The 13160-nt window shown below is 38.6% G+C and overlaps 2 protein-coding genes across 2 annotated transcripts in view; one reads left to right on the top strand and one right to left on the bottom strand.

Moving 5' to 3' along the window:
* The window catches only part of LOC109389432 (keratin-associated protein 13-1-like), a 134140-nt gene that overhangs the window by 53921 nt on the left and 67059 nt on the right, over positions 1-13160 (bottom strand). The window lies entirely within an intron of this gene.
* KRTAP27-1 (keratin associated protein 27-1) lies at positions 6559-7173 on the top strand. Its single transcript, XM_019654942.1, has one exon. The coding sequence runs from the start codon at positions 6559-6561 to the stop codon at positions 7171-7173; it is 615 nt and encodes a 204-aa protein (XP_019510487.1).

Raw genomic sequence — 13160 nt, 5'->3', positions numbered from 1 at the left:
AAGCTCCTACTCCCTGGGCTGTGGTTCCAGTGGGTTCAGGCCCCTGCGTTATGGAGTCTGTGGCTTCCCTTCCCTGGGCTGTGGATCCAGAAGCTCCTACTCCCTGGGCTGTGGCTTCAGACCCCTGCGTTATGGAGTCTGTGGCTTCCCTTCCTTGGGCTATGGGTCTGAATTCTGCCACCCAGCCTACCTGGCTTCTAGAAGCTGCCAAACTTCTTGTTACCAACCAACCTGTAGATATGGCTTCTACCACTGATCAACTTGTTAAAGGTTCTAGACTGTGACTTCACTGTTGTCTCCCTAAAGTCAATGCCAGCTGTTATCTGGCAAGAGTCTATACTACCTAGAAGAGAGATAATTAAATAAAATTTTATTGAAATCATTTATCTCAGAGCACCAATTTTGTTTTTCTTCCATTTTGTTCTATTTCCCCCTTCTCTAGTTAAAATTAAAGCAATGGGTCTTTTTCCCCCTTTAAATAAACTCATTTAATCTGATATCATCTCACAAGTCTTACTGTTAATTAAAAAAAATGTTATCTGTTGATAATTTCGAATTCACTATTCTTTGACTAAATATAAATATTTAATTTAAGAAGTGGGTTTCCTGGTAAGAAGAATTCTCTGACAACACTGATTTAGTTCCCTAAGATTTTTGGCAAATAGAATCACAGCTTAAGCAGGAGATTATTCTGAACTCTTGAGTGTGTGGGAGAGGAAAAATAATTTCCTCTCTACCTTTCTAGGTTCTTGGCTGACACACTCCTGTAGTAAGAAGACAGATTAACAGGAGGAAAAAAAAAAAAGCCAAACAAGTTTAATAACATGTATTCCTCCTGAATACGTGGGTAAACCCAGGAAAACTGAGTAAATCTCTGAAATGGAACTGGCTACCACCTCAAATAATATCTCCAGCTAAAGACAAAGGATGTTGGGAAAGGGTAGTTATGGAAGCTTACCAAGAAAAGCACAGTGTTATATCCTCACCAAACACAGAAAAATCTTTTCCCACAGAATCTGGCATCTACTAAATACCCAATAAAAGTTAATTTAATAAATAAATGAATGAAATGGAACTGGGGACAGTCACCAGGATATTTTATATCAATGACATCAAACATGCATTCATTTTTGCTGGTTGCACTCGATTTAGATAACCTAACTGACATCAATGGCATCAATCCTCTGGTCATTATTATCATCAAAATTATTTAGCACCATCTCAAATGGCACATTATTTCAACTGCAGTACCCATAGGGAAAGTAGGAGAACTGAAACACAAAATCATTTTTCTTGATCACACAAAGGCAGAACAATAATTTCACTGAAAGCTAACCTCAGAGGTAGGCCAGAGTAAGTGCCTCTGGGGAAAGGAACAACAGCAAGGGTATAATTACTATAATAAGCCATGGCACTTTCACATCAAAGACATCATGGAGTAAGAAGAGTGGAAAATACAGGTTGTACTGCTCAGATGGTCCAGATACTATGGTTCACTCTTTTTTCTAATTACTTATCATTAAGAGCTATACAGAAACTATAATCCCCCCCAATTCTTTTTCTTTTGTGGTGTTTAAATTAAAGTCTAATATAATTGAATTGTAAATGACCAAGAAGCAAAATTATTTAGAGATAGTTTCAGAGAAGAAATGAAGTCACATGTCAATTCTCCTATTATCAAACTCTAAGAATCTACTGATCGAAACATAAAGCTGGCAAGAGGACATTTCCACGTGCCACATAAGGATCATTATTATGGTCAAGGAGTTATAATTTTGAGTATTTCAGATCCTGAGATTTTTTTCCTGTACGCATTATGGTGTCTAAGAAGGGTTTTATGGTACTCGACTTATTTTACAGATATTATATCTAAAGGAAGTTAGCCATTCCCCTCAATACACTCTTTTGAGATGAACCAATATGTTGTTAGCTAAAGAAACATATTTTTATTTATTTTCAGTTACTCTACAATACAAAAGGACTATTCATTTCAAGTTGTAGATTTCTGTCAGCATGCATGGCAACTAATAGTCTACTGACTCCAGTCTTTGGTCTGTGCTGTTAAAATTTTCATAAGTAATCTTAATAAAGATTAGATGACTTAAATAAAAGTGCAGATTTCATTCAGTAGGTAGATTTGACAAGATGCAATTTAATGTCCTTTTCAACTGTAAGATATTAAGATTCTGATAGGAAATCACAGACTGTGACAGCTGGAAAGAACCTTAATGATATTCTCATCTAAACTCATTATCTTATAAGATATCCAGAGGCAGACTGACTTGTCCAAATTCATGCAGTGAATTAATAGAACCGACAGAGCTAGAAGTCAGGTTTCTTCACTCTTAGTCTAGTTAGTATTCCTCCATTGTTCTGCACTATATCTATAGGAGTTACTTCTTGGTTGGAGAAGAGTAATGAATTTAAATTAATTTAGGTCGTTTGGCATGAATTTGGTTGGTGAGATAAAAAACTAAGGCAAAGGTAGAAAATAAATTGTAGGAAAACTAAGCTGAATTATGATATTTAAGGGTGACTCTTAACTTTTTATTTTTTTAAACTTCATACAGTTGAACAAGTGATTCAAAATCCAGAATAGCCACATAATTAAATATAAAAGCAATATAAGCTGTTAAACCTTATAACTACCAAGTGCCAAGCTCTTGAGAGATGGAGAAAGGCTGACAAGGCTTTCAACGGGAATGATAAATGCAATCCAACAGTTAAAACATTAGAATGTGCAAAATTTACAACAAACAACAGAAAGAACATAATCTCAAACACGAAAAGGATACTGTTTATTTTGCCTTATAGTTCTATATCAATCCTAGATGATGCTGCCATAAGAACAGCATCTTGGTCTGCATGAAGATCTTTAACTTGGTCAGAAATAATTGCTCTTTTTATTTATTCATCACTCAATATGTGGCAGGCAATTTAATATATATCATCTCATTTAATCAGTAAAACAACATTATGAGGTCAATAACCTTATAATTTTCATTTTAAAAACTAAGAAGTGGGCCGGCCGAGTGGCACGATGGTTAAGAACTGGCTTGGGACGCCAGAGGACCCCGGTTCGGATCCCACATATGAGGGCCAGTGACACTGCCCTCCACAGCTAAGATGCTGAACAACGGCTCAACCTGGAGCTGGGCTGCTGTGAGGCGCCAATGATGGTGTAGGCTGCAGCCCCTGTGGCAGTGGGTTGCAATGGGCTACCCTATGTAGCCAGCAGCCAGCGTGAGTGGCCAGCAGCCGCAGTGAGCAGCCGTCCAGAAGCCAGGGACTGATCTGCCTCGCCCGGGAAGAGCGCAATGATGGTGCCAACTTGGGCCAGTGAAGCAACGCCCTCCACAACTAGATTGAAAAACAAAAAAATGACAGCAACTTGTTTGTTCCCCTTCCCCCAATTTCCTAGCACTGTTCCCATTACCCAATTCCCCAATAAAAATCTTTAAAAAAACAAACAAAAAAAACCCTAAGAAGTAAAGGCATAGAAATTTAAGGGACATTTTAAGGTTATAGCTTGTTATTGTAGAATTTGGCTTAGAATCCTGGCAGTCTGACTCTAGAATCTTTATATTTAATTGCTTATTTACTATAATGCAATTATGATATTTAATTATTGGTAAATCAACAGCAAATGTTGATATTTCGCCCTCTGGTGGTTCGGAGGTGCCACTGCAGTTGTTATCATGTGCATACTTCAAGACCAGGAGAGACCAGGGAATTGTTCAACTTTTAGTAGCAAAGTATCCAGTCACCATAAGCAATCACATTACTATTTGCACTTATTTCTCAAGAATACCAGGAGATAGACTGCATAAGTACCATTATTCAAGTGACTACAAAGCTAATCCCTCGTTTTTAATAGATTGCATAAAAACAATTGCAAGGTGACCAGTTGCCCTAACCTACGTCATTCCATAGTAATAAGCCAGGTAACTCCCTCTATAAATCCAGCACCAGCCAAAATCTGTATTTACTCATTGATTCAAAATTCTACGCTAGAACACCGACTAATTCAGCACTCAAATAGAATACACAAGTTAATGCCTCATCTCGAAGAGAACAGAACTCACAGAGTGCTTTATTCACAAATGACAGACCTAACATTAGTCTCCGACATTTGGAGATTTGGAACCGCACAGGTATTCACTAATTTACTACACGTGGTGAGGTTAATAAGAAGGCTGTCTGCTGGAAACAATTGTGTGAATGCTTGCCCAGGTGATGTCCTGCCATTGCAACTCAGAATTTGTCAACAGGACTCTGTGCTGACAGCGTAAAGTTGGGCCCTTTTTCATAGCAAAATCTCTTTAAAACATGCCTATGGACAATCAAGCATTATTTTTAAATAATTGACTCAGCTTTTGTTATGCTATTAAGTGGCTTCCTTACTAATTTTGTTCTTATTACACAAAAGGGTAACTCAAAGGTAAGCGTTTTTTTTTTCTTTAAGCTCTGTACCCTTGTCAATCTTGGAAATCTTGGGTATGTCAAGGTTCAGAGATGTATCTCTTCAGATATTTAACTATAATTGAAATAAATGTTTATGTATCACCTTCTATTTATTAATTTAAAAAAATACCTTTATGGAGCTGTTTTGATGTGTCAGCCAGGCACTGTGCTCAGTGTATTGGAAATACAAAAGTGAGAAAGCTATACATACAAGAGTACTTCCTGCCTTGATGGAGCTCACAGTGGAGTGGGAAAGACACAATGAAGAAACAAAACCATTGTAAAGTGAGATAAGCTCTATGAAGGAAAAAAAATTAGACCCTGAAAATGGAATCTGTTTTCAAGTAGGGTGATGAAGAAAAGCCCCTGTCAGAGTTAACTCTTAAGCAGAGACACAAAAGATGAGGCAAACAGCTGTGTATAGAGCAGGAAAGGATAACGAACATATGAAACAGCTAGCCGCATGTGCAAAATTCTGAGGCAAGGGAAGGCTTTATATGCTCAAAAACAGAGGAGAGGCCTGAGAGAATGGAGCATGTTGGGCAGAGAGACATGACAAGATTTGGAGTTGGAAAAATAGGTAGCAGCCGGGTCTCACAAGGTGTTGTGGGCCAAGCTAAGGGGAATGGATCTTATGCTAAGGGCAACGAGAACCCATTTAATACTTTTAAGCACTGGAGAGTCACAAACTACAGTGAAAGCCTCTGTGCAATGATCAATACAAATATGCATCAGAATTAAATGGGTTGTGTCAGGGTTCATGTGGAGGGCATAATGGAGTCTTTCGTCACACAAGAGTGGCCATTCACAATTATAAATAACTTGCATGTGTTACAAAGGCATTGTACATAAGTTGAGTGTACAGCTTCTCAAGCTGAATGCACCCAGATGCGTCCTTTTAAATATATAATATCCCCCAGTCCATCACATATCAAGGAAGAGTTTGCATAAGAGTTGTTCAAAGTTCCTGAATGTTCTTGGTTTCCTTCCAAGCTAAGAAAGGGATACCAGAGTGTCATGCTTAGAATATACTTCTGTTGTTCCACCGCCATAAGCTGAGCTAAGTAAATTATAGAATGTGTTGTAGAAATGGTGCTGGTGCGTCTCATACTGTGAGTATGAAACTACACTAAACAGCACCTGCCCATGTGTAAACATAGGCATTTATCACCAGCTGGCAGTCCAGAAGATGAACCATTGAGATAACGAAAATGAAAAGCGCATCTGAATCAGGTTTGTTACAAAGGCAAATTACCAATCTTGGAGATGCACAAATAGAACTAAACAAAATACTTTTATGATGTATAAAATACATCATAATAAAGAATGTTTCACAATCCACTGGCAATTCAGAGGAAGCAGCAATAACTTCTAAACAGGAAGATCAAGAAAAAGCTTTATAAGGGAGCAACATTAAAATTTGGCCTTCAATAAGATGAGGGGAACAAAATGTTTGACAAAGGGAAAGATGTTTATAGGGCAATGACCACATTCAGTATCTTGGGTGAACAGTACGAAGCAATTTCATTGTGGAGTCCTTTTCTCTATTCTGACCAACTGGGCAGACCAAGATTTGAATAAAATGAGGGTAGGCTCAATTGGATTGATTTCTGACCAAAAATGACTTGACCATATTATCACTTTCTGCCCAGGTGGTATCTCTCAGAACTCCAATGCTGAATATCAAGCAATATTCCATTGGCTGTTTCCACATACTCGTACATTTCTTATTATCTATTTACCAATATGGAGAGTCACAGTGACTCAGGAAAAATAAAATTTAGCTTGGGTGACATGTTGGGACTCATATTTAACAAACCCGTCCCTGATGAGTCAGCTTTGGGGCTAACATGAAAGCCATTTCAAAGGTTCAAAATGGACTGGCTTCTTTGTTAATAAGACGTCTTCTTCACATATAACTAAACAAAGTGCTAATGAGATGTTATCCTTCAAATTAGCTTAAGCAATGAGGTGGAAAGGAGCTTGAGAAGAAGCCAACACCCAGTTTTCTGAGTATATAATCTCCCGAGCAAAGAACTTCAGACCCAGCATGTTAGGTCCTTATAACCAACTTCAGTCAAGGCTTTTAACAATATGTCCCAGAGTCACTGCCACTCGCTCAAGAGCTCCTACAGTGTCCCACCACTCTCTGCCATCGTGCATGGGTCTAATCCTGTAAGCTTTGAAGATGGATTTTTTCTACCCAGCAGCTGCCATGGCAGGACCTGGCTCTTGGACAACTTTCAAGAAGCCTGCAGTGAAACCACCAGCAGCCAAGTGCCCAACTGTGAACGGGAGCTGTGTACAGAGGACAGTGGTGTACAACGTGCTTGCCTCCACAGAGTTACCCAAACTACTTGTTCTAGTTTCAGGCCCCATGCAAAGACAACCTACAAACCAGAAAGTTCTTCGGCAGTATTGAAGTGTGTTTCTCAGCCTTGTCAATCAGGAAGCAGCCAGCGAAAGGGTCTTGTAATCCAGAACTGTCAGCCTGTGAGCTATGCAGCAAAGTGTTGTCCACCCAAGACTTATGTGTCGAAGAGTTGCCGAGCTCTGGCACATGAATCCAGTCAATGCCAGACTCAGAGCCCTGAATCCAGTTCCTGCAAACCACTGGTCGTCACAACAGGGCCACAATTCCTGGAAGCTTCTAATAATTATGAGCCAACTTGCTGTGTTACTGGTGGTTTGCAATTGCCTAGTAAGTGAAGAATGTGCACAATGTGTAGGGGAGATAACATTCTAATTGGATGAACTGATTCCTGAGATATTTAGAAACTTTTATTTCTATAAATACAAATTATTGTGCATGTGTTTGTAAGTGAATTAACATGTCTTCTGCTATTTCCAAAGAGAAAAAAAAGTTTGATTTTTTTGCTCTTTTGGGCCTTTCTGGTGCTGAGCTGGGATTGGAAAGCATGTTAATTATTTTAGATCACTAGGACACTATTTGTTATAGATCAATAAAAGTTTCAACCAGGGACTAACATGAGTACTTAAAAAGTCAACATTACATTACACTGTGACTACTGGTTATTATCTATGAAAGCACTTAGCATTGAATCTGGTATATAATATAATATAATATAATATAATATAATATATATAATATACAGTAAATATTATGTATTGCTAATATCAGAAATCTATAGACCCAAGATGACATAGTTCCTGCTTCCTTCCATGAACACATTAAAATTACAACTAAATTATAGAACAATCAACTTGGAGAACTATCTGAAGTCTGGCTGAACAGAAATTTTATAACTAAGGATATAAAGAAGCCACATTGAGACTGGCAAGAGGGGTGGAGACACAAAACAGGTGAGCCCCCAACCTCCATGTGGCAGTTGAGAATCTGAGGGATATCTTGGCTGTGGAGGTTACCCCCAAAGGAGCAAGAAACCAAAGCCCCACACCAGGCTTTCCAGCCTGGGGTACTGGTGCAAGAAGAGGAGCCCCCACAACATCTGGCTGTGAGAAACAGTGGGGGTTCTAACTATCCGGGTGGGACAGAAAGCTGTGGGAAACCCAGATGTTCTCTGAAGGGGCCTGTGCACAGACTCTCTCACTAGCAGGCACTCACCTTGGGCTCCTAGGAGGGACGGTGACTCAGCGGTGTCAGAGGCATACAGGGGGCAGACTGGGGTGTGTAGCTTTTGGGGCAAGGGCTGGAGGACAGTTGCCATTTTCCCTGTGAGGGAGCCTTGTCCCATGCAGCCAGCAGGTAGGTGCCATCTTTCTTGTACTGAGCCCTCCCCCAACAGCTGAATCTGAATCTGATTGGCCTGGTGAGCTCTGCTCATTGAACCCTGCTGATTCGCTGGGACCCTGCTCTTCCATGAGCATTCAACCCCATCCACATTGCACTCTTTCTTGGGAAACTATCAGAGTTCACCAGGTGGGCAGCAACTGGTCTTGGTGTGCTCTGAAACTTTTGCTGAGTAGCTCCAGGTTCAGCATTGGCACCAAACTAAAATGTACTACATTAACTTGGTGATTACAATTCTTTCTATTTTAGAGTTTATTTGAGACCAGCCTCATTCAACTTTCATACTGCACGAGGCATTATTAGTGACTGAACCTGAAGGGAGCTGGCAGGTGGCAGCAGACCTTGGGGTGTCCTGGCTTTTTGCAGAGTTACCCCAGGCTAGGTACTGGAGGCAGAAGTCCTCAGTTCACAGTGTGGCCCCTCCCACTTGCCTCCAAGTTTAGCACAGGCAGTAAATAACCACAGATCACTTTGTAGCTCCCCAGTCAGTCACAGGCAGCAGGTGACCTGGGCATGTTCCAGAGCCAAGAGGCCCCAGAATGAACATACTTGGAGGTTGGCTTTAGACCACAGCAGAGCACCACCCAATTAGACCCACAGCTGACATACCCAAAGGGCGGCCTCAACAGCCACCAGAGTCCACTGGGCAAATCCCACTCAGTGGTATAAGACCTCCACAGAGCAGCCTGTAAGCTGTGGACATGGCTAAATCCCACAGCTAATCAGCCTGAGGGTCAGTCCCACCCACTCAGGTACCAATAGCAATCAAGATTTAACTATAACAGCAGTAATAGGAGGGCACACACAACTCATACAAGGGACACTCCTGGGGCATCTGGAGCAGGTGACAAGGAAGACTGTGTCAGGGGCCCATAGGGCACCTACTACATAAAGCCACCCAGCCAAGACTGGGAGATATAGATCTTTTTAATACATAAAAACAAACACAAACACAAAAGGGCAGCCAAAATGGGGAAATAAAGAAATACATCCCAAATGACAGAACAGGAGAAAACTCCAGAAATAGAACTAAACAAAATGGAGATAAGCAAACTCCCAGAGACAGAGTTTAAAGCAATGGTTATAAGAATGCTCAAGGAACTCAGTGAGAACTTCAACAAAGAGGTAGCAAGCATAAAAAAGACATAGAAACCATAAAAAAGTAAGAAGTAAATAACACAATAACTGAAATGAAGAATGCACTAGAAGGAAACACCAGCAGACTAAATGAAGTAGAGGATCAAATCAGCAATATGGAAGACACGGTAGCAGAAAACACCCAACTGAAAAGTGAAAAAAAAATCTATATCTATATCTATACCTATATCTATATCATCTATATCTATCTATCTATCTATAGATATAGGTATAGATATAGATAGATATAAATACAAAAAAATGGAGAGAGTTTAAGAGACATCTGGGACAACATAAAAAATGACAATACTTGCTTCATAGGGGTACCAGCAGGAGAAGAGAGAAAGTAAGGGATTGAGAATCTATTTGAAGAAATAATGATTGAAAACTTTCCTAATCTGGTGAAGGAAATAGACATAAAAGCCCAGGAAGCACAGGGAGTGACAAACATGATGAACCCAAACAGGCCCAACACCAAGACACATCATAATTAAAATGGCAAAGGTTAAAGACAAAGAGAGAATCCTAAAAACAACAAGAGAAAGAAAACTAGTAACTTATAAGGCAACTCTCATAAGATTATCCACTGATTTCTTAACAGAAACTTTGCAGGCCAGAATATGATTGGCACTAAATATCCAGCGTGATGAAAGCAAGGACCTACAACCAAAACTACTCTGTCCAGCAAGGAGGCTATCATTTAAAATCAAAGGACAGATAAAGAGATTCCCAGACAAGAAAAAGCTAAAGGAGTTCATCACCAAACCAGTATTACAAGGAATGTTAGAAGGATTTCTTTAAGATGGAAGAAAAAAAATCAAAATTATGAATAATAAAATGGCAATAGCTACATATCTATCAACAATTGCTTTAAATGTAAATGGATTAAGTGCTCCACTCAAAAGACATAGGAGGGCTGAGTAGATAAGAAAACAAGAACCTTACATATGCTGCCTATAAGAGACTCATTTCAGCTGGAAAGATACACACAGACTGAAAGTAAAGAAATGGGAAAAGATGTTTCACGAAAATGGAAAAGAAAAAAAAAGCTGGAGTAGCAATACTTATAGCAGACAAAATAGGCTTTTAAAAAAATGCTATAGCAGGAGACAAAGAAGGACCCAGTAATCCCACTTCTGAGTACTTACTGAAGAAATTCAAAATGCTACTTCAAGGGGACGTGTACTTCCATATGTTCACTGCAGTATTGTTTACAATGGCCACAATGTGGAGGCAGCCTAACTGCCTGTTGATGGATGAATGGATAAAGAGGGGGTGGTACATATATATTGGGTTGTCGGAAAAGTCATGACATGTTTTTGCAATGAAAAACATAGAAAAAATACGCCATGGCTTTTCCAACAACCCAATACAATGAAATATTGCTTGGCCATGAAGGGAATGGATTCTTGCTATTTGTGGCAACATGGATGGACCTGGAGGGTATTGTGCTGAGAGGAATGTAAGGCAGAGAAAGACAAATGCAATATGATTTCGCTTATGTGCAGAATCTAAACAACAAAACAAACAAAGCCGAAACAAACTCATAGATACAGATAACATTTTGATGCTTGCCAGGTCAGGGGGCATTAGGGGTGTGGGCAAAAAAACAGGAAGGTATTAAAAAGTACAAATTGGTTGTTACAAACTAATCATGGGGATGTAGGGTGTAGCATAAGGAATATAGTCAATAATATTGTGATAACTATGTATGGTGTCAGATGGGTACTAGATTTGTTGGGGTGATAGATGGGAGGGCAGGGTGACAAAGGTGAAGAGATTAAGAAGCACAAATTGGTAGTTACAAAATAGTTGTGGGTCTGTAAATAAAGCATAGGGAATATAGTCAATAATATGGTAATAACTGTATAGTGCCAGGTGGATGCTATACTAGTCAGGGGGATTGCTTCATAAATTATATAAATGTCTAGTCACTATGCTATACACCGGAAATTAATACAAAATAATATTGAATATCTACTGTAATTAAAAAATTAAGAAGGGGAAAAGATGAAGGGAAATAAGAGGTCCAAGTTTCCAGGTATAAAACAATTAAGTCATGGGGATGTAACATACAGCATAGGAAATATAGTCAATAATATTGTGATAGCGAGGTACCATGTCAGGTAGTTGGACTTATCATATTAGATATATAATGTTGAATAACTATGGTGTACCCTTGAAACTAATATAATATTGTATGTTAAGTATATTTTAATAAATATATATATATATATATATATATATATATATATATATATATATATATATATATATATATATATATATATATATATACACACACACACACACATATACACACACACATATAATTCAATGAGTGTGCTTTATTTATGAACACTGAAATTTGAACAAATTATTATGTTGTTATTTTGGTTTTATTCCCAATCATTTACAAGTGTAAAAAACATTCTTTGTTCATTACCTGATTTGACTTGTGGGTTGGAGTTTGTTGGACCTTGTCTTATAATTATTTTTTAAACCTTTATAAGAGTTCATTTGAGCCAAGCTGACAACATATGCCAGGGAGCAAGATCTCATATGCTCTTGTCAGACCTTGCTTCAGATAATGAAATTCTTCTTTTAGCATTTAAAGTTATTATATTGTAACCATGTATTTGTCTTTCTCACCATTAGATCATGAGTTATTCAAAGGCAAGAACTACATGTTTTATTTTGCATTGATGATACTAATATAGGACTTGGCCTACTTTATAGAAGACATAATAAATGTTCATTGTCTCTGTGGATGATGTCAATTGTGGAGAAATGGCATTTACCATGGTTAGAATAGACCTTTATGGTCCTCCTAACCATTTACTGTGAAGCTCTAAGACAAATCCTTTGGGAAACCATGGTACCTGTAATACAGTCTCCCTTTAGTCTTTCATTTTTAAGAGAACAGCTGTGTTAGAGAAGAAAGAAAAGTCTTTGTTAAGCATATTTTTGATAAAAAAATTTTTTTTGAAAAGAAGTCCATATAATATTGGAATTTAAAGAGAACTTGAAGCCCTATCAATTCTGACAGGTTCAACTCTATTAGAGGTTGCCCATATAGTTAATGGCATTAGAACCACAACTTAAATCTGTGTTTACTCACTGTCCATTCACTTTTTTATCCATTATATTACAACATCCTTCTAATTGACTATGAGGTTTGACTCTATTGCTTGAAAAGTGCAAGACAATTTTGAATTTCACCTTGATACACTTCATAGCCATATAGTAACCAGAGACTTTTGAACATGTGAGTTCAAGTTTATCATTTTCACTACATTTCTACTATTCTTCTTCTTTTCACTATTTCTTAAGTTGTCTTTGAGTTAGAAAATGTTCTTTGTATTAAATACATTTAATTCATTTAAAATTACAAAATTGCCACGCTGTTATTTTTAGTCAATGCTTTTGTGGGTTTTATATTACAGGTTCCCCCACCCCCCCATCCCCCACACACACAGCACCACCACCACCACCAGATGATGATAGTATAAATATTTAGAGGGAAGAAAGAGAACATCTTCCCTTACCATTGTTTGTATGGTATGAACATGAATGAAAGAACATATTGTGATAGCAGCAGTGGATGGGGACATGCTCACTATGAAGATCATAAAACCATGGAGTCGAAATGTGTGAAGAGTCTTTGATTTTGTTAAAATATTGGGTTGCTGGGGCCGGCCGAGTGGCACGATGGTTGGGAGCTCGCTTGGGATGCCAGAGGGCCCCGGTTCGGATCCCACATGTGAGGGCCAGTGACACTGCCCTC

Source organism: Hipposideros armiger, unplaced genomic scaffold (genome assembly GCF_001890085.2).
Source record: "Hipposideros armiger isolate ML-2016 unplaced genomic scaffold, ASM189008v1 scaffold_233, whole genome shotgun sequence".
Classification (NCBI taxonomy): Eukaryota; Metazoa; Chordata; class Mammalia; order Chiroptera; family Hipposideridae; genus Hipposideros; species Hipposideros armiger.
Note: the sequence above shows the minus strand (reverse complement) of the source record. Positions and strands in the feature narration are given on the sequence as shown.

Coding starts and splice junctions, on each gene's coding strand:
- KRTAP27-1 (XM_019654942.1), top strand. CDS start 6,559: ATGTCCCAGAGTCACTGCCACTCGCTCAAGAGCTCCTACAGTGTCCCA.